At 52.4% G+C, this 27,531-nt stretch overlaps 9 protein-coding genes across 9 annotated transcripts; 3 read left to right on the forward strand and 6 right to left on the reverse strand.

Moving 5' to 3' along the window:
- Positions 1-814: 814 nt before the first annotated feature.
- AA0111_g5246 (Benzoate 4-monooxygenase) lies at positions 815-2,387 on the reverse strand (the record flags this gene model as incomplete). The annotated part of the gene is made up of 2 exons (XM_028651337.1): positions 815-1,640; positions 1,702-2,387. 2 exons carry the CDS (start codon positions 2,385-2,387, stop codon positions 815-817), a joined length of 1,512 nt encoding a protein of 503 aa, XP_028507371.1.
- Positions 2,388-3,309: 922 nt separating this feature from the next.
- Positions 3,310-6,444, reverse strand: AA0111_g5247 (Aspartate--tRNA ligase, cytoplasmic; the record flags this gene model as incomplete). The annotated part of the gene is made up of 1 exon (XM_028651338.1): positions 3,310-6,444. One exon carries the CDS (start codon positions 6,442-6,444, stop codon positions 3,310-3,312), a length of 3,135 nt encoding a protein of 1,044 aa, XP_028507370.1.
- Positions 6,445-8,282: 1,838 nt separating this feature from the next.
- Positions 8,283-10,397, reverse strand: AA0111_g5248 (hypothetical protein; the record flags this gene model as incomplete). Its single annotated transcript, XM_028651339.1, has 4 exons — positions 8,283-8,904; positions 8,958-9,980; positions 10,029-10,302; positions 10,349-10,397. The coding sequence occupies 4 exons, from the start codon at positions 10,395-10,397 to the stop codon at positions 8,283-8,285; spliced, it is 1,968 nt and encodes a 655-aa protein (XP_028507375.1).
- Positions 10,398-11,413: 1,016 nt separating this feature from the next.
- On the reverse strand, positions 11,414-11,858 carry AA0111_g5249 (hypothetical protein; the record flags this gene model as incomplete). Its single annotated transcript, XM_028651340.1, has 3 exons — positions 11,414-11,611; positions 11,666-11,782; positions 11,856-11,858. The coding sequence occupies 3 exons, from the start codon at positions 11,856-11,858 to the stop codon at positions 11,414-11,416; spliced, it is 318 nt and encodes a 105-aa protein (XP_028507374.1).
- Positions 11,859-12,186: 328 nt separating this feature from the next.
- AA0111_g5250 (hypothetical protein) lies at positions 12,187-12,711 on the forward strand (the record flags this gene model as incomplete). Its single annotated transcript, XM_028651342.1, has 2 exons — positions 12,187-12,432; positions 12,523-12,711. 2 exons carry the CDS (start codon positions 12,187-12,189, stop codon positions 12,709-12,711), a joined length of 435 nt encoding a protein of 144 aa, XP_028507183.1.
- Positions 12,712-13,005: 294 nt separating this feature from the next.
- On the reverse strand, positions 13,006-14,703 carry AA0111_g5251 (Aromatic amino acid aminotransferase; the record flags this gene model as incomplete). The annotated part of the gene is made up of 2 exons (XM_028651343.1): positions 13,006-14,426; positions 14,490-14,703. The coding sequence occupies 2 exons, from the start codon at positions 14,701-14,703 to the stop codon at positions 13,006-13,008; spliced, it is 1,635 nt and encodes a 544-aa protein (XP_028507184.1).
- Positions 14,704-15,909: 1,206 nt separating this feature from the next.
- AA0111_g5252 (hypothetical protein) lies at positions 15,910-18,014 on the reverse strand (the record flags this gene model as incomplete). Its single annotated transcript, XM_028651344.1, has 2 exons — positions 15,910-16,181; positions 16,229-18,014. The coding sequence occupies 2 exons, from the start codon at positions 18,012-18,014 to the stop codon at positions 15,910-15,912; spliced, it is 2,058 nt and encodes a 685-aa protein (XP_028507185.1).
- A 2,028-nt stretch (positions 18,015-20,042) lies between these two features.
- AA0111_g5253 (Chitin synthase D) lies at positions 20,043-23,842 on the forward strand (the record flags this gene model as incomplete). The annotated part of the gene is made up of 4 exons (XM_028651345.1): positions 20,043-22,777; positions 22,825-23,315; positions 23,367-23,696; positions 23,751-23,842. The coding sequence occupies 4 exons, from the start codon at positions 20,043-20,045 to the stop codon at positions 23,840-23,842; spliced, it is 3,648 nt and encodes a 1,215-aa protein (XP_028507186.1).
- Positions 23,843-25,231: 1,389 nt separating this feature from the next.
- Positions 25,232-27,280, forward strand: AA0111_g5254 (hypothetical protein; the record flags this gene model as incomplete). Its single annotated transcript, XM_028651346.1, has 2 exons — positions 25,232-25,933; positions 26,045-27,280. 2 exons carry the CDS (start codon positions 25,232-25,234, stop codon positions 27,278-27,280), a joined length of 1,938 nt encoding a protein of 645 aa, XP_028507179.1.
- Between the last annotated feature and the right edge of the window lie 251 nt (positions 27,281-27,531).

Below are 27,531 nucleotides of genomic sequence, written 5' to 3' on the forward strand. Positions count from 1 at the left end.
TCAGGAATTCAGTCTCAAAGACACCAACGATTCGAATACGGGAATTGTCAATCTTCAGCGCCAGATTCCACCACCATGTCAGTACAGCCGGGTACAGTACCGCACAATATTCCTCCTCCAAAACACCCACCATCACACTGTATCATATGGGTCCAGAAGGCTAAAGGTTGCGGCCACGTGGAACTTGAGTATACACCTCCAAGACACTGTTGGACTTTTTATGAATATAGCGACTGCGGCTGTAAACAGCATCCCACGTACGAGCAGCATCCAGGCATACAACCTCTACCTGGTAGATGCTCCACTTGTCGTATCACCGACAGTAGCCGGATTGATAAGTGGCAAAAGGACGAGAAACCTGATGACGGCAGGCCGAAGGATAAGAAGACTATCGCACAGACCCACAGGATGATGGCCAACATAACGCTGTGCAGGTAGCGAGGACTTCTTTATTGACGGAATTGCTGATATATAAGTGGGTTTTTTGATGATTATCGATTCCTTTCTCATTTTATTTACATCAGATGCTGTTTTGTACTGTGTTGTGCATTTACTGTTTTCCGAGAAGTTGCTATACCCCTTTTGTTACATTTCAATTACATATTATACTTTGGTGCATATTTGAGTCTGGAGAAACATCGGTTCTAGCCAGTTGTTGTGAATGTCTTTTTTGTATTGAATTGACTAATTGCAAATATGTACCATATTCATATGTTCTCTTATCGCGTTCAAAACGACGCTATTGCTATGCTTTCTTGCTGTCTTCATCACACACTACCCCCTCCCACCTACTCATCGTCATAAACACGTTTCCCTAATCAAACCTCCTCCTCTTCATCCCAACTTCCAGCCCCAATGGCTTCCTCAGGAATCCCTCCCTAGTCTCCAACTCCCCCTGTCGAATCTCAAACTCATACCTCCTAAACACCGTCCCTACAATAAGCGCCAACTCCATCTCCGCAACATTCCTCCCCACACAAGCCCTCGGCCCATAGCTGAACGGGATAAAAGCCGCCTTTTGTTTTTCCGTGACATTCTCCCAGCGCTCAGGTCGAAACACATCGGCATCTTCGCCCCAGATCTCTGTGGAGTGGTGAATGGTGTATGCGGGAACGGAAAGGACGGTTCCTTGGGGAAAGTGGTGGCCTAGGAGCGTTATACCAGGGCCAGGAGGAATAAGGCGGGGAAGACCGAGGGAAGATGTGCTGTGGATACGCATTGTCTCTTTTATGACGGCGTCTAGGTAGGGTAGATCTTTGACCTGGGCGTAGCTTGGTACGGCATTTGCATCTGGCAAGGCGTCGTCTAGTTCCTTTTGTAGCTTACGAACGACATCTGGGTGCTGGAGACAGTGGTAAAGAAGGGCACAGGAGGTGTTGGACGTGGTGTCTGAGCCAGCGATTAGTTGGGTTAGGGCTTCGGCTGTGAGTTCTTCGCGGCCGAGCTTTTGGCCGCTTTCGTCACGACCTTCCATCAGGCGGGCCAAGAGGTCGACACGATCAGATGGTTTCTCGAGGCGTGCATTTACGCGGGCGATTGCTATACCGGCGAGGTCCTCGATGGCCTTCATACCTTGGCTGAAGAAGGGGTCTGGGAGGTGTTTCGCGTACGGCTTGATGGCAGGGAAACATCCAATGGTTCTGAATGTTGTTAGTCACTAGGATCAAATATGTAGGATTGCAGGGCATGATTCAGACATACCCACTGACTTCTCCTCTTCGGTTCAATACTTCGATAGCGGGAGCATATGTGATTTGCCCCGCCTTGCTAACCTCCGCCTCATCCTTGCCCTTGGCCAGCATACCGAATGGTTCACCAAACGCCAAGTCTCCAATAACGTCGAAGGCCAGGTAGTTGAACCAGTGGAGCGCATCCATATGATACCATTCTCCCTTCTTTTCAGCGCTTTCCGCCCTTCGATCCCACTGCTTCTGCAGCTCTTCAAGGTTATGATGAATATACTGCTCAAACTGCAACACACTCTTGGCAGAAAAGGTGTGAGATACCGTCTTTCTCTTTCTCGTATGTTCCGCACGATCCCTCGTGTTGAACAAACCTCGCCTGATCGACACGAAGGCGTCATAGTACTCGCTCTTTAGGAACCCATTGCCATGACCGTAGATCTGAGGAATAGCGTCCGCATCCGCAATACTGACATGATGTGGTTGAAGGCGAACGAGCTTTCCGTATTTCTTGTGTGCTTCATGAACAGCGAGATAACGTTTCCCGCGCCGACATTGGTATAAGAGCCAGAGGTTTGTCCAGGCCGCTGGAAATGGAGCTGGGATGTCGCGGATCTGCCAGTTGCGGAGGTAAGGCAGGATGTAGAAGATGACCGGGAGGAGGAGGATCGAATAGGGCGTCAACAGGAGCGTTGTTAAAGACATCTTAGGTGATAGTGAGAGAGCCGGAAGAAAGAAAGGAAGAGGACCTGAGCTCTTTATCCCAGTAGAACCACTTTCGCAATAGCACCGAGCCCAGCGTACTTCGTCGAATCCCGTACAATAGGTGGAATGACTCGCCTTTAACCTCCTCTTCAACGTTCAGACATAGCCCTCTTATAGTCCCATGCCAGTATTTCTCTACGCCCAGGGTTCACACGTGCGCTATGTTTCCCCACGCCAACACGAGACGAGCAGACGTCAGAACCATCTCGACTCCATCAGCAAAATCCTCTGACTGACCAATCGCACGCCTCCAAAAACCATTCTACCTAGCCGTGTCGAAGGTCCGAAGGTCTCCAAGCCGGAACGCTCTGGCGCTTGACCCCGCCTTCCTCTAGTGCGCCGAAGGTTCCCCGCGACGAAGCCAAGCAGCACCGTAGCCGATGAGGTGGATCATTGTCCGAGAGTTGTGCGTTGAATGTTCGATACCTCTGTTTCGGCGTGAGAAGACGGTTGTGAGATGTTAGATGGTGGAACCTCGTCGTTACCGATGTCTCTGCCGTGTGTGCCTGATGCGGTGTCACGTCGGAAAAGAGTGAAAATGCGCCGAGGATGGTCAGACAGATATCCCGCGGTCATGCTTAATTTAGCATCTGAGCAACCCAAACCCAACCACAAAACTATCAACACATTCATAAGCATATCTCACATTGATCGAGAAGACAAAACCATTTCATGGGGGTATTACATTAAGAAACAACGCTATCTACCTTAACGTCCTCCCGCTACAAATGTCCCATCAAAAGAGTCAGACAGGTAAAAGGTACCGCCTACTCGTACAGCAAAACGCCTTGTGGTATCATGCCTTCGACCATCCATCAATGTATCGTTATCCTAGCGTGTATATCATCCACCAACACGTTACTTAGTTGTTGTCATCATCGTCTGAGAAGAAGTTCAAGATGGCCTTGACCGCCATAGGGCCCAGCCCATGGGGTGGGTAACAGATGTAGCTTGGGTCGTCGACTGCACCCAGCTTCTCACGGAACTCAGTCTTGTTTGTGAGCTTGAGCTCGGTCGCGATGGCGTGGTATGCGCGGCTGAGCACCTTGACACGAGTACCCTTGACGTTGTGTCCCGGGCTGAACTTCGAGCTAGCACCACCACCAAAGGTGACGCTGGTCGCACCACTGGCGGCGACTTGCTTAAGAGCATGCGTGACGATGTACTCAATCGAACCACCCGGTGCGCCGGGGAAATCGAGCGAGTACTTGACCTGCCAGCCATGATCAGGTGAGAGTTGGGCCATTGCGACAAACGCAGCGATGGTACCATCAGGCGTGTAGGCAATGTGATATTGACGATGCTCCTCATCTTGCCATGGGTGAATGTTGGTCAGATGGACCTGCTTGCCCTTGCGGTTGTTCAACCAGTCTGATACACGGGCATCAACCTTCTGCTTGACGTCTGCCGGTGGTGGTGAGCCGAGAGCGTAGTCACTGATCTTGACACCCTCCTTCTCTGCGTGGCGGATCTTACGCTGAACGTCAGAGTCCTTATCCGCAGGGTTGTGAACTGGGTCTACACGCTGCTCTCCAGTAACAGAGAATGTGCGCCAGTTGAACTTGGTTGCGAGAACTTCCTCTGTGGCAGATCCCACAAGAAGCCAGAGCGGCTTAAGGTTGCGCTCCTTCTTGATGTACTTGAGGTAACCAGCCATGGTCTTGAGATATTGAGACTCGTGGCAAAGAGGGTCACCAACAGTAATGGCGAAACCATCCTGAGGTACGAAGCCAACAGCTGCACCAGTGTTCTCGTCGCGCCAGATCTCTGTGCGAGGCTCCAGCCACGAGGTGTTTGTGGCATCACCGTAGTTGGCGATAAGCTTCTCGATAGGCTGTAGATCGATCTTGGCAACAGCACGATCCTGGCCTTCCCACGGGGGGTGCATAGTGCTTGCCTCGGGATGACGCAGCTGCTTGATGACCGGGCGCTCCGGTAAACTCTTGGGGTCGCGAGGGAACATAGAAGCATGACGGATGTTTCCGAGGTTCATCATCAACATGAGAATACGCTCAAGACCAATGCCACCACCACCGTGGGGCGGTGCTCCCCACTGGAAGCCCTGGATATACTCCTCCATGGAGCCGGGGTCAACCTTGAGCTTACGCATCTTCTCCAAGAGCAGGTTGGAGTCGTGAATACGCTGACCACCACTGAGAATCTCCTGACCTCTGCAGAAGATATCGAAAGAGTTGGTAACAGTAGGGTCGTTAGGATCGTTCATGGCGTAGAATGGGCGCGCATTGGCTGGGAACTTGTCTAGGATGTAGTAGTCGGTTCCGAGCTTCTGCTTGATGACACGACCAAGTTGCACCTCATCTCTGGTGCCTAGATCCTCGTTCACATCAAGCTCGTTGCCATCGTCATCCCTCCAGCCAGACTCGTTTAGCATACGAACACCGTCAGCGAAGGGAATGATAGGTGTCTGGTCCAGCCAGACAAGGTCTTCGTGTGGAAAGTGCTTCTTGATGACCTCAATCTCAGGACGGTATTGCTCGTAGATGCCCTTGAAAATGGCCTTGAAGGTGCGGTCCAATACACGGAGGACTTCGTGGTAGTGCTCGTCAATCTGCATCTCCAGATCGAGACCAGTGTACTCGGTCAAATGACGGTAGGTGTTACTGTTCTCGGCACGGAAGACGGCACCAATCTCGTACACCTTGCCAAAGTCTGCGGAGATGGCCATTTGCTTGGCCAATTGAGGACTCTGTGCAAGGAACGCGCCACGACCGAAGTAGTCGATCTTGAATACACTGGCACCCGACTCAGTGGCACCACCCTGCAGCTTGGGAGTGTGGATCTCGATGAAACCCTCCGAGTCGAGCTGATTACGGAAGAGTCTGCAGATACCGGACTGAATGCGGAAGATACCCTGAGATGCTGTTGTCCTCAAATCGATAATGCGGTTGTTCAAGCGTGTACGGTCTGCAATCTTGACACGCGTGTGGCCTTCCTTGTGGTCTCCCTGTGCCAGCTCGGCATCGACCTCAGCCTGCGAAACCTCGGCCTCGTTGACATTGAAGGGAAGGTGGTCTGTGACGGCAGCCTCGACATGTAGGGCGTGGACGGAAACCTCGACGTCGTGGATGGTGGCACCGAGAACCTCGCCCTGCTTGGCCTTTGGCTCCTGCAGGATACCCTTGACCAGGACAATGGTCTCGGCATCCAAGTGCTCAGCCCAGTACAGCATGTATTTTGAAATGTCGGCATGCTCCAAGAGGACACCCTGGATAGTAGCGAGCTGTTGGCGGAACATCAAGAAGACGAACTTGGAGCTCATCTTCCTGAGGTGGTGGATACGGGCACGGAAGACAACCTCCTTGCCAACGTCCTTTGCAGAGAAGTCCTGGATCTTGTGGCGGGGCTCATGCTTCCACTCTCCCGAGTAGGAGTTGGGGTGGATGACACCGTACTTGGACCTCTGCTCCGGGGTCAACTCAGCCAGGGCTTGTTGCTCCATCTCCTTCCTCCTGCGCTCCAGTTCTTGTTCCTTCTCCAAGTTCTGCTTGTGACGCTCCTCCTGCTGTGCCTGCTTCTCGTGTTTGCGCAGTTGGCCACGAGACATGGGCTCACCTTCGCGGTTGAGGGGAGCATCTTCGTCGCTCGAGTCGTTACCAATGTGCAGCTTCTCCTTGACGGCTCGCATGGGGCTGTGGGTGGAGAGAGAGCCGGAGCGCTGGTGGCTGGATCCGGACTTGTTGGTGCCAGTGCGGTTCGGGCTCTCGGTGCGGCGGTGGAGGATGCCGCTGAGGGAGCCGCGGGGCTGGTCGATGCTGGTCCTGCTGTCGGTGGGAGACGCAACGTCTCCACGTTTGTGCTCGCCGCTTGGTCGGGAGCGACCTAGGGTGATGGAAGAGCGCGGCGTTGCGGCAGGCGACTGAGCGCGGCCATTGACGGAAGTGGGAGACTTGACGCCGCCGCTCTTCTCATCGTCCGAGGCCGACGACCCGTGGTGCCCGGGCTTTAGCTTCTCAAGCGCTTTCTTGAGGGAACTCATCGTGGCGGTGGTGCGAGAGCTTTGCCCGTGTTGTGCGTGGTTAGACTACCTGAGCGCAGAGTGGGGGCAAGCAGACGCGGGGGAATGCTCTTGCTGAGGGGGGGATGTGGAAGGTGTCTCTGGGCAAGGGAAAAAATAATTGCTATGGATATGCCAGCAAAGCCGAGGAGGCGCGAGTCTAACTATATCGTGGCTGGGAACGGCCTCTGGCGTGGTTGCCGATGCGAAGGTGAACGGGATATGACGTGACCCCCCCAGTATTTTGGCTACTGCAAAGGCAGCGTTTCACTTCAAGCCCTTCCTAGCGCCGAGCCAGTGCGCGATATCACCCGTGCGCACCCGTGACGTAGATGCTTGGGGATTAATCCGCTCTAGACCTTTGCCTGCTTGTAAGAGACGCCCTGAGAACCCGCGGAGGCCGAAGACAGTAGGGGAGGTTAGCAGGCAGAAGACATGGGCCATGGAGGGGTCAGTCACTGTTATCACCACAACCATTCTGACTGACTGCTTTCATAGCCAAAGCTCAACAAGTCAGAGACGCAATAACTATGTGGATTCTGACAGGCTAGACAGGCCGCATGCACTGCTCTTTGTCTTCGCTGACGCATCCCGCACCTCTCTCCCAATCGGTAAAGCTTCTGTCTACGCCTATCTCTTTGCAGCAGAGCGAGTACTTGTATAGGCAATGAGATGCGAAGCTTTTCGAGCCAAGATCTTCAAGGCGGCCTTACCAGTCCACTCCAGCTACAGGCCGGGGACTTGTCAGCATCGAGAGCGGGCGATTGGGACACGCAGAGCCATCAGTCATGCTTCAGCTCGTGCTTCGGCCGCTCGGAGCTGGTGACTACGACATGTGAAAGATTAGTAGAAGGAAGAATTCTTGGCTCATGCTTGACTTGCCCTTCCGGCGGCGTGTCGGGTGAAACCGAGCCTAGTCGCTCCGATGGGGTTGATGGGTTTTGGCGAGTCGCATGGCATTCTGCCGGATGCGCATGAGCAGGCCTTGGAAGTGCACATCCAACGGCCAACTATCTGCAGCGACCCTGACATTTCTTTGCAACACCATATTTCCCTGAAAAACCTGTTGCTCTGCCGCCGCGTCACAAAGGGGGCGGCAACCATTACCAAAGCGAGATGAATACCCAAGAATAACCGACAGCATCGACGATCGTTATGCGCAATAACAAGTTCTTGCCAGGCACGCTGTGTTCCTGGAGATCGCATTTCAGCATGCAAATCACTCAGCCCACTGCCGATATCCGCCTTTTCTCCCCCCACCATGACTTCTGCCGGCACATGGAATTCAGGGAAAGCGGGTTTTTACTTGAACTCATGTGCCACCCTACGCTTGGACTACGATGGTTGTTGTCTCAGCTATACTGTTAGACAGCTTTGGAGCGGCAGGTCCAGTCGTTCAACAACAGGATCTCGCCCTAATTAAGGGCGTCCCCACAAGCGAGATTTCGTTCCGCACGTGTCTTGTTATGGTGTCATAGCCTACAGATGGCTTGCCACGCCCACTCATACTACGCCTAGATGGTACTGGCAGTCCCTCGTTTTCAGGACGCCACTCTTTCTCTTTCCTCATGTATACGACCTTGTCGTATTCCAAATTGATGCTAGGACATGCGCTCTCTCTGTAACCGTCTAGCTTCTTTTGCTTCACAAATACCATCTTCAGCATAGGAAGTCTGGAGAAATAGCGGCTAACATGAGCACAAAATGAGAAAGTAGAAACGACCGTATTGTTGTTCTGCATAGGTAGTTGTATACACAAACCGTCTTATCCCCAGAGACGCCCACTGGATACCCACAAACCTAATACCATGCCTTGTTTTCTACGACTTACCTAACACCCAAAGCTCTCCGTTGCTGCTCGTATCACTCGTCATGAACAGCCTTCCCTGGGAGTCCCAAGCCAAACCTGCAGGTCTGAAGCAACCCGAGCTAAAACTTGGTCCATTGCCCTGGCATCTCTCCACAGCCGGATTGTAGAAGATGTCCTTGGCAGCTGTAGTACTAGTCAAAGGCTCAACTGGCGTATAATTCCCATCAGTACCGACTTTAAATTGCACGGCGACAAGCTTGAAACCGGTAACGGGATTGCGGTTCCAGCTACCGTGGTAAGTGATGTACATGGTGGTGCTGTCGGCATCGAACTTGCAATCGATAGGTGCGGAGTGGGGGAATAACGTCAGCTTGGGAGGTGTAGCCTTTTGAACGCAGGTGTCATCGTTCATGCTCGTGCTTGGTTGTTGGACGAAGAAGTCGCCGACTTTGAATGTCTTGTCGGTGAAGTCACTGGGTTTCCAGACGGTAAAGCAGGATGGATAGCCGTACCAGTTTTCATTGGGTTTGGTGATGTCTCCCATATAGTGGATCTTCTCGCCGGGGTTGTCTTGGTGTATGTCTTTTCCGTTGCGCTTGAAGTCGTCGCCGCTGTTCTCTACGCCCCAAAGCCTGTTACGATCATTAGTTCTCAACGCACATACTTCACCATGAGTGGTGCTTACATGTTGTTCTTATCAAAGCAGATTCCCACATCATTACGTTGTCCATATCCAGCGTTGTATCCGCCAGACACATAGTTGTACCCTCCGCTAGGGACCTTTGACAAGTCGAACACCTTGATGATAGCGCGGCCAGTCTTGGGATCCGACGTAGCAGAGTCAATATTTGCGTTGGATCCATGGGAGACCACCAGCAAGTTCGGGTTCTGTGGCGCAATGGCAAGAGTACGAGTCAGATGGGAGCCGCCATTGTACATGCCGGTGACGATAGTCGCTCTAGTACCCAGTGTACCCGCAGCGGCATCGTATGGCCAAGAATAAGCTTGAGTCATGGAGCTCGCATACAGCGTCTTGCCGTCAGGACTCATTGCGATACCATGGTTCAGGTTGTTCTGCGAGACCAGCATCTTGGTGGAAGTGATGCAGCCGTCTGAGCCCATCTTATGGTACGAGATACCCTTGCCAGATTGAACGACCAACATATTCCCAGCACTGTCAAATTGAATGCTGCGAGGACTGGTCAAGCCTCCTGCAATCTTTGTGGCCTTCCATCCAGCCGCAAGACTGCCCTGGAATGCAGGGTTGCCAGCGCCAGAACACGAGGCTGGGATGGCAGCAGGCGCTGCTGGCTTTAACGTCGCAGACGCAGACGGTACGACGCTTGTCACGACAGTGGTCGGAGCAGCGGAAGGTGTGGCTACAGGCGCCGTCAGCAGGTTAGTCTTGACCAAAGAATCGAAATTATCGATGCGAGCAGCGTCTAGGTTGTGGATCCATTTCCCCCAGGCCTGGTGGACGTTGAAAGCGGAATCGTTTCGGGCAGAATCCTCGACCGAAGAGACACCGTAAGCCCAGGCGAACTCTGTTGTACTGGTGCCGTTGAGCGCATATCTTGTGTCTTCGCTGTTTTGCCATCCAGTGCAGCCTTTGCATAGCGCATTGACTGTCCAGTGCGTTGCGTTTGTTTTTGTGCCTTTGAGGTATGTATGCTCGGCTCCATCATACCCCTGCGGCAAGCCAATACTGCTGTGTTGAGTTAGTAACGTGCTCGTAAACCTTGGAGATACGACATACAAAGCGAAGCGAGCAGAGATAGTCCCAGATTGGCCATTAGGCCAAGCAACGCTCAACGGGTTCCAGACCATAGTACCTCCCCATGAGAAACCGACCCATTGGTTGGCGATCGGTGCGGTGATCCTAATGATGGCATCATACGGGTCCGTAACATTCTTTGGAAGAGCAACACCAAATGACATCCCTGTTTCTGGCTCCGTGTACGACGAATAACTGATCTTCGTTTCTGAATCGTAGACAACAGTAGACTGTGCCTCACCTTCTTGAGCAAGAGCTTCATCAATGTCAGTATCGTCCGTTCACTTGAAGACCACACTGACCATAACCGCCAAGTGCAGCAGCACTACCAAGAATCTGAGTGTAACGCATAATGGTGGGTTCCGTGGCTAGGTGGCACGTATCTAGACGTTTGTAGCTGCCACTCAGGAGGCCTTGTCCAACTCTTTATGCAACCACATCCAACATCCATCGTGGTAATAGACGAGGCAGCGAGCCACGCCGGGACTTACTTCGATCTCCTCAATCTGTAATTTGTCTTCAATCTTCTTGTATGTGTTAAATGAAAATATTGGAGAAGGACTGAAGAAGCCATATTGAACTGCCAATCAGCGCACTCGGAGCTGCGATCTATGACGGACTGGGATACATGACTGTGGTCGCTATGTATCTTTTGAACATTCGGACGAGTTTCAGCCTGAGTTTACTGCTGGGAAAGGTAGGCTGATAGTCGAGAATCTTATTTCAATGTAGTACAATTGGTTGACGAAACTCTGCGCTATCAATTTTGATGAGCTTGAACCGCATTGTGACCCGGAATAATACTCGCGATAGCCAGTATTCGTTCATGCGGTGCTACTGAATGGCGCTAAAACTGGACAAATCCTAGGCAAACGACGGCAGTTGACACGCGAAGCTGGACTGGGGTCTTAAATTGGTGGGGAGTTTCCTTGACGTTGCTTCAACTTTAAATGGTAGGTATTGCATTCTTCCAAATAAACCGGGGCCCCTAGCGACACGGCGTTGTGGGGAGCCTGTCAGAACGTCCGAATTTTTGGAGAATAGAACGACCGCCAACGTCAACTGAATATCCAACATGTGGAAGCCGCACGTGGCTAGGGCAAAGGAGACTGTTATCATCAGGTCGCTGACAGGCGTTTTCCGACTCTCGCTACTCGAGGTACACTAGAAGACGTCTGTATTTTGGGGGTACAGCCGGTTGCATTGTTTGGTGACTCTGTTTGTGCAACGTTAGCAGTTCCAAAGTAAACATTGGCGCTTGGGATTCCGTTTTGCATCCAGTTAAGATTTGTTTATGGACATGGTACGATAATATACGGTTCTTAGCATGACGCACTCCGTTCTCTTTGGTTGCTGCTTCGCAGAGTTTATACTCGTTTGTTCATGTACGCATTGCCGAATGTCCACAGACCGAATGTCGCCAGAATGCTCAGTCCAATGGGAAGCAGCTTGCCGGACTTGATCGCGCGAGGAATTGAGCTACCCGCAAGAATGACAGAAGCGAGAAGAGCCAACTCGACACCGTAGGCTGCGCGGCTGTTGACGCGGTAGCCACCGAGCATATACTGTTGACTATGTTAGACGCGCTGGAAGTGATAAGTAGTAGGATCGGTGCATACCAGAAGTCCAACAGTACATCCAGCTGCGATTGATGGCACGGAGCCAGTCCTCACGTAACCGGTGATACCGCCACCAGCAGTAAGAGCACCAAGGATGAGAGCGATGTTTCCTAGAGACTTGATTGTCCAGTCAGCATGCATCCATTTACATCATGACTCGTGTATAACAGCGATTGGTGGTGTTGCTCACCATTGTCACGTTGGTCTCTACTATGTAGTTTTTCAAGTGATACAGTGAAGTCTGGGTAAAGGTTTCGATATTTAGAGGGTGAAAAAAACAAACTGAAGCAGTAGAAGTTTCTCGTCGAATGCTTGGAGATGGCTGGGCTAAGTGAATGATGGCATTTGCGGCGGGGATTCGCGGACACCCGAAGAAACCGACGCCGACTCGTAATCCCCAGCTTGGACCAACCACGAACATGTGGCCTCAAGCTATCCACCACGGGCATCACCACCGCGCGTCATCTTCAATATCCCACAAACGCCCACCACTTGACGTTTACCGTTGAAGCTCCCCGACAATGGCCCCGAAACAGCGCACCACTGCCTCGGCTGACGCTCCTTCCACAACCACCAGTGCCCCGGCACCCGTACGATCAACCAAAGCCAAAGCAAACAACACAGACGCAGCAGCCATTGCGCAAGGAGTATGGGATAAATACGTCTCCAAGACACCCCAGCGAACAAAGCTTCTCGACACCTTCCTTGCGTTCCTCGTTATTGTCGGTGCTCTACAATTCCTCTATGTAGTCTTGGTTGGAAACTTTGTACGTTGCCTCTTATCCCTACTTCGCAACGTCCTACATCACGCATGTAAAGGTACAGAATTAGAACCGTTGGCTAATAATCTCCGACAGCCCTTCAACGCTTTCCTTTCCGGCTTCAGCGCAACAGTCGGTCAATTCGTCCTCACAGCCTCTCTGCGCATCCAGACAAACTCGGAGAACAAGGTGCACTTTGAGAACATATCGCATGAGCGGGCTTTTGCAGACTTCATCCTTGGCAGCTTGCTACTGCACTTTTTCTGTGTGAACTTTATTAACTGAGCGGGAAGCGCAGGGAAGGGTTGCAAGAGAGTCCCAATACCAAGCAGAGTGGAAATGGAACCTGCCTGTCTGTCGGTATCAAGGCGTTGCGCAATGTACTAAAGGGTTTACAAAAGGAAAGCCTAGGGATTGAATATCTGTAAGAGTACTAGAGATATGGACGAGGCGTGGACAGCCTTGGTTTCGGCAGTGACATGTATGTTGAAAGAATCATCCTGCTATACTCCGAAACAATTACCACCGAGTCAATGCAACACCTCGACTGCTCAAGTCAATTCCCATCTCAATTTCCCATCAAGTCTCTCTAGCATACATAACCAGCCCAAACTCCTCCCTAACTGCCTCCCCTAATCGCCTGATCCCCTCCTCGATTTTCTCCCCTGGCGCCGCCGCATACGTAGCCCTGAAAAACAACGTGTCATGCTTCTCCTCCGCATCCGCATAGAACCAACTGCCCCTCATGACTAGCGCCCCATGGTCAATAACGCGCATAAAAATACTCTCCTCAATACTCTCAATGCTCTTCTCAGGATAACTGGGATGTTTTCTGAAATCAATTTGCATCCAGTGGAACATGCCAGCCATGGGTGGTTTCCAGCTCATAACTTCAGTGGGTAGGTACTTTGTGCATGCGGAGAGGATTATGTCCCGACGGTGTGTGTATTGCATGCGCATGTAGATCAGCCAGTCCAGGTACCCGGCGTGACCCCAGTGTTCATCTAGGAGCTTGAAGAGAATGAGTTGGGACATGCCAGCCGGATTCTGCGTCGATACATCAGCATATTTGGAATACCGTTCTATGACTTGGGCGGGGGCAGTGATCCATCCGACTCGCGAACCAGGCGCGATGACCTTGGAGAACGAGTCCATGCGGATTACGCGGCCGTCTGTGTCGATGGAGAGGTAGCTTGGAACGAGGGATTTGATGAAGTCTGCGTGGGATGCTGGTGGGGGAATGGCAGGAGCGTTGGCGCCGGTGTAGGGTTGCATCTGGAGGAAGTAGTATGGTTCGTCTTCTAATATGTGGATGTCGTGCTTTTGGCAGACAGCATAGAGGGCATGCCGGCGCTCTGCACTTTGTGTTGCTCCGGTAGGGTTCTGACCTGTAGGCACTGTGTATAGGAGATGGGGCTTCCGCGCCCCTCGAGCAGCTTGGTCCCAGTTTGTGAGGAGCGAGTCCATCTCAGTAGGGAGAAGTCCTTGGTTGTCGATTGGGACCCCGCAAACGCGTACGCCCAACGGTCGCGCGGTCTCTACAAAAGCAGAGAAAGTGTACTCTTCTGATAGAATCATGTCACCAGGTCTGGTGAGCATTCTAAGGAGCATGTCAGTCGCTGATGTGCTTCCAACTGTCATGGTGCATTTCCAGTCTTGGTACGGCGGATCGTGTATCAGTTCAGTGTGTTCAGTCATGAAGCGTAGAAGCTGTGCTGAACCAGATCCCTGGCCGTAATTGAACGCAGTAGCGATATCAAAATTGGACTTGTTCTCAGCAAGGTCATGTTTGCCTGCAGTGATGGTCACGCCGGATTCCCTAGTTTCGGCTTCTGAGAAGTGGCCGATCTTGGGCACTTTGATCGATAGCTCTTCGAAGGGAAAGTACTCGCTGGATGGTAAACCGCCGCCGAGGGAGATAATTCCAGGTGTGCCGAGATACTTTGCGGCCTCTTTGAGAGAGTTGCCTTTGCGGATCGTTGCTTCATGGCTCATGATGTCTAGAAAGGCATAATTAGTGTCTGGCTCTTCGTGAAGACTGATTTGAAGTGGGAAGAACGTACGGCTCCATTGCTTGGCTTTGGGCTTATGGTCATGCGACTTCAGTCTGAAGTTTGCAGTATCCGATGGCGCCGCTACGCCCCATTGAGCTGCAGTTGTCTTCTTCCTCCTTCCATGAATTTCATTGCTCTGAACTGGCGCACTCAGCGGGTTTGGGATAGTAACTCCAGACGTGTCTGAAACTGCTGATACTTCGACAGCTGAAGGCGGCGACATCTTTGACGATAGATTGATGATGGGCGTAATCTGGACCTCGTTTGTTCAACGTTTTCTTTGTTTCCTGTCTTCAGACCTTAGTGCAGCTTACCAAGGACTTAGCAACGACCTTGAAAGCTGATAAATTATTTGGGTGTAATAGAAGTTGATTGTTTGAGATACTCAAGTCTTAAACTTCACTCGGTCGAACTAAACTATCAGCTATCGGTTATCATACGCCCTACATATGTAGTCTAAGGCGTGTAGGTGGAGCCGCGAACATGCACCTGCATCATGCCTACCATTTCGGGTAGCGGCTAGCCACGGTCTGGGGAAAGCAAAGCGTGCGACTCCACAAGGAACACGTGCCAAAGCCATACAGACAGCTGCGTGTTACACAATTCACGCCCTTTGCTTGTACGTTGTTTGCCGCACACGATCCCTTTCATGTGGCCTGGAACGCAGTCTAAGCGGATCGTTGCAAAGAGTGGGCCATGGGAATTAGGTACCGAGAGTATCGTATAGAGCGGACACGAACGGACTATTGTGAGGTTGAAGCTACGTAAGGTCCTGCAGGAATTGACCAATCGGCGCTTTTATGGCAACTACGTTATCACGAGATGCGTTCGTGGCAACAAAGCCGTCGACACCCGTGCTGAACACACATCTGATCTTACATACTCCGGTTCCAGAAGTTTTAGCCTGCGCTAACCAAGGGTTCGTCTGACAGGTACTCAATGTTAAATCTGCGATAGAAACAATCTTGTCATTAGCACGAATGTACGACGGATACGTGGAGATAGACTACAAGCTTTGTCACCATGTAGGCCTATCATAGAATACAGTCATTCGTACAACGATAGCACATAGTCAAGGCTCCTGGTACCATCATCCGTTTTGTTTTTCCACTGATCTCAGCTGTCCTCAAAATTTAACTCTATTCTGCATGCTATGACGAAGCTGCAAACACGGTCGATATGCTACCACCAAAAGTGCGGAAAGATTTCGACGCTCAAATCCCGAGCGGTGATATGCAAGAGTAATGCATCACAAACGCCGTATATGCACATCCCCCCCATATTAAAAGAACTACCGCCATATCCATTGTTGAATGGCGGATACCACCAACCCATACACATGCAAGAGAAGGAAAAACAGATCGCGAATCGGGTATAAGAGAAAATACAATAGAAGCATGGACGGAAAGAATCAACAACACGCCCCTCTTCACATTACGACGCAGTTTTCGTCTTTTTCTTTGACATCCTTTTCCTTGCTGACTTTCTCTTTCTTGAGTTTGCCTTTATCAGTGTTGGTTTTTGCTGGAGCGTGTGATTGCCCGGATGCGGCAGCTTGAATAATGGCAAGGCGCTGCTTCGCCCGCTCGTCGCCAGAGTCTGCGGCTTTGACATACCAAACATTTGCCTCTAGAGGATCCCTCCGGCAGCCAATGCCCATTTCTGTGAAATATCCACAGGCATACTCGGCTCTTGGAAGACCTGAGAGAATTAGCATGATTAACCTCTACGAATATTGACAGACTCACCATGCTCCGCAGCTTTCTTAGCCCACTCATACGCCTCGTTTTCGTCCTTCTCCAGGACTGGTTCGGCACCGACCATATACCACGCACATAGGTTCATCATGGCTTCGGGGATATCGGCCTGGGCAGCACAATTGTAATAGTGAACGGAGAGTGCAGCATCTTTAGGACAGCGTAGCAAGCCATGTTCGTAAGCTTCGCCTAGCTTCAAAGCAGCTAACGGATGTCCCAACTCAGCAGATTGTGTGAAGAGCTGCACTGCGTACACCTCGTCCTTGAAGATGTCGTCCCCGAAGCCCGTCTCGTGCAGCAGACCAAGCTCATACGGCGCAATGTTGTATTGAAAGTCGGCTGATTCAGTAGCTCGCTTAAGCCATTTTAGTCCTTCCCTGTACTTGTTCTGAAGGCCCATATCGCCTGTCAAACAAGCCTTTCCAAGCCGTGTCGCAGCTCCTGGGTGGTTCTTCGATGCTGCAGCGCGGTAAAACTGAACAGCTTTGGCGTAGTCTTTGCGGCAGCCCCAACCAAACTCATAACAGAGTGCGGCACGGAATCCTGATTCCGCGTGTCCATGCTTACTAGCAGCTACAAAGAGTGGAAATGCGCGATCGTGATCCGGCTTGTCCTTGTTGAACAGACCTGACGCATATCCATCTGCAAGGTAGTACTGTGCAAACGGATAGCTGCGGGCGGCTAATCTCTCAAGAATCTGTCGTGCTTCCTTTAGCAATTCTGTGGGGTTCATGCCGTGGTCATCACTGTCATTTTCCGACCCCAGAATCTCGCGGGCTACTTGTACCATGAACAGCGCGAACTCGTATTGCACTGCGGTATCCGCTGTCTTCTTGACGTTCGCCCTGTACATTTCCAGCGTCTTCTTCTGGTTAAGCAGGGAAGCATTCTGCCCCACAGCGCCCCGCAGAGCTGCATTACCAAAGTTGGCTGCAGGGGCGACTTGCTGGTTGTACGGTAGATTGGTCAGATCGATGTAAGACGACTCCGGCCTGACGTCGGGAGAACGGCGGCTGATTGAGATGGGGCGGGCATAAGGATTAGGTGATCCGCTAGGTGACGGGGAGGTTCCATACACTGAAAGGCGCGGGGATTCTGTACGACCTCGCGCATTCAGTTCCGAGCCCAGGGTGTATGCAGAGCTGGGTCTAGGCACCGTGCTACGCGGGACTTGCAGCTCCCCCTCTTGCGGATGGGTGTTGAAGTAGCTGTTGCGCCCACTGTTATTCGAAGAGTGCTGCGACCCAGCCGTCGGCGATTGTGCGGTCTCGCGGGGAGAATGTGCTGCAGCCGGCGGGGTCGGTTGGTTCCGGTAGGATACGGGCCGGTATTGCTCCTGGGGAGTGTATATGTTGTCTGCCTCATCTTGAGCCCTTGCGACGTCCATTTCCGCGAATTGTGAGAATCGACTACTGTACGATCCGTTGCTGATATGCAGCTGTCTAAAGGCAATCTCTTGCGCGGGGGGAATTGAGCTTCCGGAGAACCGATACTCGAGGTCTGGTGTTTCTATGTCTCGCGACGGCGTCCTTGAATGGCCGTCGGAACTTTGGTTGAAGGAAGATCCGGACTGTCTCGAATCGCGTCCTCCTGCCGCTGTGGTGTTGTGCTCGGTAATACTGAACGAGGGTGTGGAAGAGTGTCGCGTGGTGGGCGGTTTGCGATGCTGGAAACTACCCGAGGCGTTCAAGTCAGGACGATGTGCGCCGTAGGCTTCTTCGTCGGCGGGGACGGGTGGCAAGGCCCTCGATGGTGGTGTCGAAGCAACCTGGGACATCGCTTCGAAAATGGCGTCCCCCTTCCTTGGATCTCTGGTGGCAGTCTTATGTCCGCCTAAGTCCTGACTCGCTGCAACGGCGGGGCTCTAAGGTGGTGGTGCAGTCTTAGTGACAAGCAAACCGACGCATGCGATAACGAGCCGTCTGCTGTGTGGATCTTTGCTGCTCCTACAATCAATTGTTAGCAACTTGAGTTGCGGTGTGACGACTGGTTGTAACAAATGTTTGCCAACCTCGGCCATAGCAGGATGCGTACCCTGGGGCCTGGGATGATGATCTACGGTACAGATGAGGATTAGACTCACTGGAAGCGGAGTGTAAGGGTTCGCGGCAGTTGGACCCTGAACGTTGCGCTCGAAAAGTGCGAATAGTCTTTTAAATGAACCCTCGACTCGGTTCATACAAAACGCAGGGCAAGTGCACGGTACGAGGGCTGTAGACGCTTTTTGAAACCCCACTCGATGCCGACTCTCGTATAGAATGGCGAATAGTGGACTGAGTGGATTGAGTGGACTGGGCGGCAGAGGCCGGCTTGCTGAGGAAGCGAGATGGTGTGTGTGACCAGCATGAAACACAAGCACTATCGATCTATTCGGTAAGATCCGAAGGGGCGCAGAGAATCGATGGCGGCTCACGGGGGAAATATTGGCAAATGCGGAGGAGGTTCTGCATGGGCGCGGATGTGCATCGGTATTTGACTACTGGGCCTGGGCTGGGCGCTGCTTGAGACACGTACGCAGTGAGCATCAGGAAGGTGGCGTCATTCACGATGGAGACACTATCTTGTCATGCTCCAAATGTTATTAATCACAGGTGGTCGAGCAGACGCGTTGAGGCTTCATTGTACCTCGATGCGGACAAAGAATCACTTGTCCAAGCCATCACCACCCCACCGAAGTTTCCGCGGCTATCGAATTCTATACATGTGACAAATCCCAGCTAGGTAATTAACCGTCTCTGCCAATTCGCGCGAGTGGAGCTACCGCTCTGCAGGGCTTAGGATGGAGACATGGAATGATGTGGAGCTGTGTGAAGAGACCCTGACTCCACGCGTTCAAAGCTGTCACTCAGCTTGCTGCAAAGCACGAGGCGTCAGGCGGAAATTCGCTGCCAAAGCTCAGCGCAGGTCCACTCGTATATATTGAAGAAGGATAGGGCACAATCCCTGATGATTTTAGGCAACTCATGACAGGCGCGCCGTGTTAATGTATGCGGGAGTGTGTACCGCCCACCGCTCTCGGCGCCAATAGTGAAGATGGACTAAGAAGCCAACTCGGCGCATGCCTCCTTTATACATTGGTGTGGAGGATGTGTTGAGACACTGTCCAGACCATAGAAAAGGAGAAGTGAGGTTAGTCGATAGGGAGGTTGATACTATGGCGATCTAGGGCTCGGTAACCGTTTGGCTGCAGGATTTGGTGCATGCAGGGGTTCCGCCATGTAGCATCCATGGATCGTTCGCAGGCAAGGGGCACTGAGGTGTAACAGCGACATGTGAAGGGAGAGGCAGCTAGATGCAGTACGACGGAGAATTACAACAGAGAAGCGTACTGGAAGACGAGGCTGTCAATGGCGATTGTCATTGATCGCGAGGGTGGAAAATCATCCCGTGTTTATGTACGCTCTAGCGATAGGCCTGGTGCTAGTGGCGGAACAGAATCCCCAAAATAGCATCCACCCCTTGCCAGCTTCGCCCCCATATGCCATCGCTCTAGCAACACCTATTGTGTCGCCCGGGGTCTCGTCGGTTTTCCTCGTCGCTCGTTAGGACCGTCTTTCACTACACCCTTTGGTTTTTTGCTGCAGCGCACTCGCTCCTGCTGCACACGGCCACCACTCGTTGCAAAAAAGGAAACCACGATCCACCGCCATTTACAACGACTCTAACGACTACCCCAAGCCCGCACTCTATCTTATATGCGATCGCCATCCCCATAGAACCGCTATACACATTCTTCCCGGGCCGAAACGAGCTCCGCGCTACAGCCCCACTGTGTAACAACAGCTGAGGTCACAACCTCACGTACATGTCTCTACCGCAGCGACCCGAGGAGTCGTCGCCGCCTCGACGAGGCGAGCGGCGACATGCGCACCGAGACTCGCACCACCGCAGAAGGAGGACTTCGGATCTGGAGAACACACGGTCGCACGACCGCTCCAATAGCAAGGGCGGCACCCAGGCCTACTCGCGCGCGCTTCCCTCGCCCGGCACCCCCGTGCCCATGGAGCGCGATCCCATAATGAGAGGCCAACCGAAACCATCCGAGCCCGAGTTGAACAGGAAGCGCAGTCTTATCCGACCTGAACGCCAGCGAATGGACCCGAGCCATCCGAACTATCACTACCGCAAACATGCTCAGCGCATGGACGTCCACCCATCGACGACGGGTAACGACCCTATCCTAGAAGACCACCTCGAGGCAGAGACTGTCAGCTCAGACAGCACTGACATCAAGCCCCCGCATATGCGAAATGCCTCCGGCGGAGGGTACAACGACAAGCAAGCTCCGATGGACGACGGGGAGCCACGGATACAACGCAAGCTGACGAGCAAGACAATGGAAGCACGTGAGAAGCAGCGTCAGAAGGAGCAGGACAAGCTACGACCACCTAGTCTGTGGAATGTCTACTGCGCTATCGTTACTTTCTGGTGTCCGAATGCCATCTTGAAGTGCTTTGGAAAGCCGCAGAAGGCGCAGCAGCGAGCATGGAGAGAGAAGGTCGGACTAGTCAGCATCATTTTACTCATCTGCACGTTCGTTGGATACCTCACATTCGGTTTTACGGAGACTGTGTGCCCATCTGGCGGCAATGCTCGCCTTAGGACAAACGAAGTCGGAGGTGGATACCTGATCATTCACGGCAAAGCCTACGATCTCGCTCAGTCTAAGCACCCGCGCGCTCGCGGCATCCCCCAAGACGCAAACGTTCTCTTCGATCTTCCAGAGAAGAACGGCGGTAAAGACGCTAGCTTCTTGTTCCAGAATGTCAATGGAGCTTGCAAAGGACTCATCACTGAAAAGGAAAACTCTGGCATTCCCACAAGTGGTAATGGCGATCTGGGCTGGTACTTCCCGTGCCGTCTGTTCAACCAAGACGGGTCGACCAAGCCCAATACGACCTTCTTGGAGTACAACGGTTACCAGTGTCATACCTCGGACAACGCTCGTAGAGCCTTCTACAGTCTGCGAAACGCCGGCGACGTGTACTTTACCTGGGATGACATTCGCAACAGTTCTAGGAACCTCATGGTATGGGGCGGTGATGTATTGGACCTGAACTTGCTCGACTGGTTCAACCGGACCCAGGTTAATATTCCACCTCTGTTCGATGAGATTCGTCAGAATCCCTCTGTTCGTGGCGTAGACGTTACCCGTGCGTACTCATCCAGCTATGAGAAGCAGGTAGCTCGTTGCTTTACCGAAACCATCAAAGTCGGCTCCATCGATACGGAAAGCATTGGCTGCATTGCTTCCAAGGTCGTCCTCTATGTGTCGCTAGTCTTCATCTTGGCTGTTGTTATGGCCAAGTTCGTCCTCGCCCTTCTCTTTCAGTGGTTTATCTGCAAAAAGTTTGCTGCAACCAACACATCCATTTCTCCCGCGGACTCCAAGCTGCGAAAGCAGCAGATCGAAGAGTGGAGTGACGATATCTATCGCCCGCCACCAAAACTCATGGATCCATCTTCCGGCTCTGACCGCAGCAACAAGCGTGGCAGTACTTTCCTGCCACAGACTTCGAGGTTTACCAGCCCTTACGCGGTTGACAAGAACGCAAAGACCCGTGCCCCACCGACGACTATGACGAGCCAGAGCACGACATCTCGCATCCTGGGATCGAACAGTGGTATGTACAAGCAACTGAATGCCAGTCAAGGCACCATGCCCTTGGACGGAAAGCACAATGCGCAGTTCTCAACACAAGAGTCTCGGTCTAGTCTACTTCTTTCTGGGCAGACCGACACCAACCGCTACTCAAGTGTCGAAGGCTCTGGACCCGCAGGTTTCACACACGAAGCTGTTGTACCTCAGCCTCCACCAGAATGGCAACCTTTTGGATACCCCTTGGCGCACACCATCTGTCTTGTCACCGCGTACTCTGAAGGTCCCGACGGACTGCGAACTACACTCGACTCTATCGCTACCACGGACTACCCTAATAGCCACAAGTTGATTCTCATTATTTGCGACGGTATGATCAAGGGTCATGGAGAAGATTTGACAACGCCAGAGGTCTGTCTTGGTATGATGAAGGATCACGCGGTATTGCCCCACGAGGTCCAGGCGCATTCATACGTCGCAGTCGCTAGTGGTTCGAAACGACACAACATGGCCAAGATCTACTCGGGATTCTACGACTACGGCGAGACGACCCGCATTCCTGTCGAGAAGCAACAACGTGTTCCCGTATTGCTAGTCGTGAAGTGTGGCACACCCGATGAGGCCAAAAAATCGAAGCCCGGCAATCGTGGAAAGCGAGACAGTCAGATCATTCTCATGTCGTTCCTGCAAAAGGTCATGTTTGACGAGCGTATGACGGAGCTTGAATTCGAAATGTTCAACGGTATCTGGAAGATCACTGGCATTTCTCCCGATTTCTACGAGATAGTACTCATGGTCGACGCCGACACAAAGGTTTTCCCTGACAGCTTGACGCATATGGTCTCAGCCATGGTAAAGGATCCAGATATCATGGGGCTCTGCGGCGAAACAAAGATTGCCAATAAGCGGGATTCGTGGGTCTCCATGATCCAGGTGTTTGAGTAAGTGCTGCCGCCATGTTTTACAATCGCGCCACTAATTGTGATAGATACTTCATCTCCCATCACTTGGCCAAGTCATTCGAATCAGTCTTTGGTGGTGTTACTTGCTTGCCGGGTTGTTTCTGCATGTACCGCATCAAGGCTCCCAAGGGTGGTCAGAACTACTGGGTGCCGATCCTGGCTAATCCGGATGTTGTTGAGCATTACTCCGAGAACGTGGTTGATACGCTGCACAAGAAGAATCTGCTACTACTGGGTGAGGATCGGTACCTGTCGACGCTGATGCTCAAGACGTTCCCCAAGCGAAAACAGGTTTTCGTCCCGCAAGCCGTTTGCAAAACCGTTGTACCGGACGAGTTCAAAGTTCTGCTGTCACAGCGCAGACGATGGATTAATAGTACGGTCCACAACCTGATGGAGCTTGTGCTAGTGCGAGATCTGTGTGGCACCTTCTGCTTCAGCATGCAGTTCGTTGTGTTCATCGAGTTGATCGGAACCCTGGTTCTCCCAGCCGCCATTGCTTTCACATTCTACCTAAGTAAGCCTCCGTACTCCACTATGAAGCTTCGGCTTTGCTGACCATGTCTAGTCGCCATCGCTATCAAAGCCGCTGTTCTCCACACAGAAGCTCCCGTCATACCCCTTATCCTTTTAGCGCTCATTCTTGTTCTCCCCGCCATTCTCATCATCGTAACAGCCCATCGGTGGTCTTACGTCGCTTGGATGTTCGTCTATCTGCTGTCATTGCCTGTTTGGAACTTTATCCTTCCGACATATGCGTTCTGGAAGTTTGACGACTTCAGCTGGGGAGATACTCGAAAGACGGCAGGCGAAAAGACGAAAAAGGCAGGCTTGGAGTATGAAGGAGAATTCGACAGTAGCAAAATCACAATGCGCAGGTGGCATGATTTTGAAGCAGGTAAGGAACACAACTTCTCGCGATAATGCTGTCGCTAACGCTGGGCACCAACAGAACGGAGACTCAAGACACCAGCGGCGACATCGGCTGGTGGATGGCCACAGCACCAACAACAACAGGGTTACGACCAGTATTATGATAATTAGTTTCGCATCGTGGCGTCGTGTAGGAAGGACTGCATCTGTACTACATGATTTGCTGCATTGCTACGATGTCCGTTTTAGCAGGCCATTTCTGTCATTATTATGAGTTTGTAGAATTTTTACTTCACTGTCGGGGTCACATAGGCATCTCGCTCTAGTAATACATCCTTACCGCATGCTGTCAGCTCTCGCGAGACTCAGCATGTCATGATCAAACAGTACTGAGGTGAATGATCTCGCATCACTGTTCCTGTATCGTTTTACAGTCTCAAGATGTGTCTTGTGCTTCCAGCGTCTGCGTAAGATGGGCCCTGAATCGACGGCATTTCCCTGGAGCGATCAGTGGCTTACTGTCGTGGAGTGCCAGCACCGTTGTCCAGAGGCGGGACGGCTAGGAGAGACAAAAACGGCATTTGAGCCACAGTCTGGGGAGGCGCGGTGGGGAAAGACGTTTGATTTGTTCCACCAATTCGCCGTGCAACTATGGGCCAGCGCTCAGCGCGTCACCTTTTGGCCCCAGACGATGAGCTTAGCGAAGCTGGTGTGCTGCCTGTGTCCCAAAAGGGGCCTGACAAGAGCAGGTGTGGGCCTGGATGTCTGACGTTGAGTGGCCACTGCATTCTCGTTGTCGGGTCTTGGCTCCAGAAGGTTGTCGTGTTGGCAGTGCCATGTGAGTTGTGTGACTGTCCGCGGGCACGCCATGGCCGCTTAACCCTGAGCGCCTGGTGACAGCGTGGAGATGAGCAGCGTGAATACACAGATCTAATGTCTGGAGATCTCTGAGATGGTGGAGTCGCTAGTTAGGCTTGGGGGTGGGTGGCTGTCCGATCCCCCCGTGTTCAGTCTAAACTAAAGGGCCCGCGGAGGGTGGGATACGAATATTCGGCAGGCTTCACAGACGGCGTATATATCTGACGGAAGTGTAAGTTCTAGGAGCCGTTGGACGCACATAGCCATATCCATTATCATCACGGGAGCTGACCTGCTTGCCCTGCAGCCCAGCCCAACTCTCCCGCAGCCAATGCCCATCTAGGGCTCTGGCAGGAGCGACCCCACATTTAGCCAGGACGTGTCTCCCTTCGCATGCAGCGCCTCGGGTAGTTGACAGACAGATCGAGTGCAGAGAGGCGACCTAGTCAGCCTGCGACGCGACGGTACTAGCCCATCAGCCGCTACATATTTGCTGTATTCTGCCTGTCTCGCTGCGCCGAGCCTATGCTTTGGCCTAGTCACCTTTCCCCCCACGCCAGACAAGCCTATACCTTGCGCCGCAACGCCTCTCTACAACTACATCAGTCGACCGTCTCGTCGCATACGCACAAACGACAAAACCCTGCCTCGGCGGCCCCGCTGCACTGGTTATCAGGCGGATAGCGGGCGTCGATGGCCAGCATGCACAACTGGTCCGCGCCACACTCGACGACACCGCATCTCACAACACCGCCGTCGCAATCGCATCCGGACTATGGAGACTGGCCGCACTCGCCCAGCGCATTGGCTGCTGCTGTAACTCTTGCGACTCTCTCTGACGGCAGACCGGCCGATGACGACGGCGACGACGATGACGAGGTGGAGGACGACGATGACGATGGCGGGGGAATATCGCTAGAAGACTACCAGCAGTTTATGGAAACCATGCCTGGGCCACATGGAGCAGGAGAGGGAGATATCGACGATGAAGACCCATCGCTGGATGAAGGAGGCACGATTGAAGACATGTTTGGCCCAATTCACCCGTCATATATTACATACAACGCTATCGACATGTTTGATCAAACATCCAGCATCCCTCACCACCTGCACACATCCACCACATACATCGCCGCGCCAATGGCTATAGGGGCCCAAACAATACACCTGCCATATGGTGCTGATCCATTGCTCGAGCCGCCACCCACGCTCAATGAGCCGCATCTGAGCATCCAGGATAGGGCAGCCTTTTGTCCCATCACTTCCTACTTCCATCGTTTCTTTGGACATTTCAAGCCCGTCGTTCCTGGTCTGGACCTCGTGCAGGTGCCGGATTTTATTAGTCGAGAAGACCTGAAGGGCGACGAATATGACTACCAGGGCATCGACTGGACGAAACGCAATGTACGTTCTCACATTCTGATGCCTATATTGGCAGTTGCGAGACAGCGTCTAGCAATCTTCTGCCTATGCATATGCAAAAAGCAAGAAATCTTTAAGCTAACACTTTGATAGACTACACGTGCAGCGGTTCGTAAGGCGCGATCGCAGCACGAGCGTCAAAGAGTGCTGCATAGCGTCAAAGCAGTTCGGAAGTATATCCATTCAACACCCAACACAGACAGCTTCTTTCAGTTTCGGAGGATCAACACCAAGCCCCGTGCCTTCGTACCTCACTTCCAGTTGCGAAACATAGTGACAGCTACGTCCCGCAACGATGTCTATTATGCCAAAGGTCACCAAGTACTCCACACGGACGCTGAAGGTGTGACCGAAGACGTCGTCGCAGATCTCAGCAAGCATCTAGCTCCTGATGCGTCAATAACCACCATTGCATCACACGGCGATGTACTTATCGCCGGCGCTTTTGAAGGCGAGTACGCAATCGCAAACCTTGCTTCCACCCAAGGCTCGGCCTATACCTTCGGTCGCACCTCGGACTTTGCAACAGACACAAAGTCGCGGATAGTCAACCACATGCATCTATTCTCCTCACGGCGGACGTACACCCCCCAAGCCGTCCTATGTTCCAACGACCACCACCTCCGCGTCCTGGACTGCGGAACCAACACGCTCATCCACTCATTCCAATACCCAGCAGCAGTCAATTGCTCAGCAACGAGTCCAAATGGCCGCATGCGTGTCGTAGTTGGCGACTTCCAAGAAACGCTCATCACAAACGCAGAAACAGGCCAGGCATTCGAAACATTAAATTCCCACACCGACGACGCTTTCGCCTGTGCCTGGGCAGACGATGGCATCCACGTCGCAACCGCCGCCCAGGATTCCACCATTGTCGTCTGGGACGCGCGGTACTGGGAGAAGCCATTGGCTGTCATGAAGAGCGAACTGAGTGTCCCACGGTCTCTGCATTTCTCACCCATTGGCTCTGGACCCCGTGTTCTCGTTGCAGCTGAAGCAGACGACTTTATCAATATTATTAACGCGCAGACATGGGAGTCAAAACAGGTCTTCGACTTCTTTGGCCCCGCGGGTGGTGTCTCGTTTACGCCTGATGGGCAGTCTCTGTTTATCGCTAACGGAGAGAGACGGTTTGGCGGTATCATCGAACTCGAACGTACGGGTTGGGCGGATAAGACGGGCAGGCGGGGCAGTTTCGATGACGAGCACCAGGAAGATATTGTCACAGATTGGGTGGGAGATGGTGCGCTGGATGCTGACGGCCGAGTTTTGGCTGGCCATGTGCAGAGACAGAGGCGACACGTTGATTTGAGCGGTATTATTGTGTGACGGGAATACTGTAGATGTCTAAAACTTGCTCTATGGGAGGTAATGGCCTTTTTTTTTTGGCTGGCGTTTTGTTTTGTTTTCTTTTTGCAGAGATGGCATGGCATGGGCTGGGAATGGAAGATACCACGGATTGGGCGGGCATATGGGAATGGTGTTTAGCAAGTATAGATTACTAGTGTACTGCATGACTATCTGATTTATGTTACAATAGATTCTTTTTTTCCTTTGGTGCACCGTGATAGTCTATAAGC

The sequence above is a fragment of the Alternaria arborescens genome, assembly GCF_004154835.1.
Source record: "Alternaria arborescens strain FERA 675 chromosome Unknown contig_10, whole genome shotgun sequence".
Lineage (NCBI taxonomy): Eukaryota > Fungi > Ascomycota > Dothideomycetes > Pleosporales > Pleosporaceae > Alternaria > Alternaria arborescens.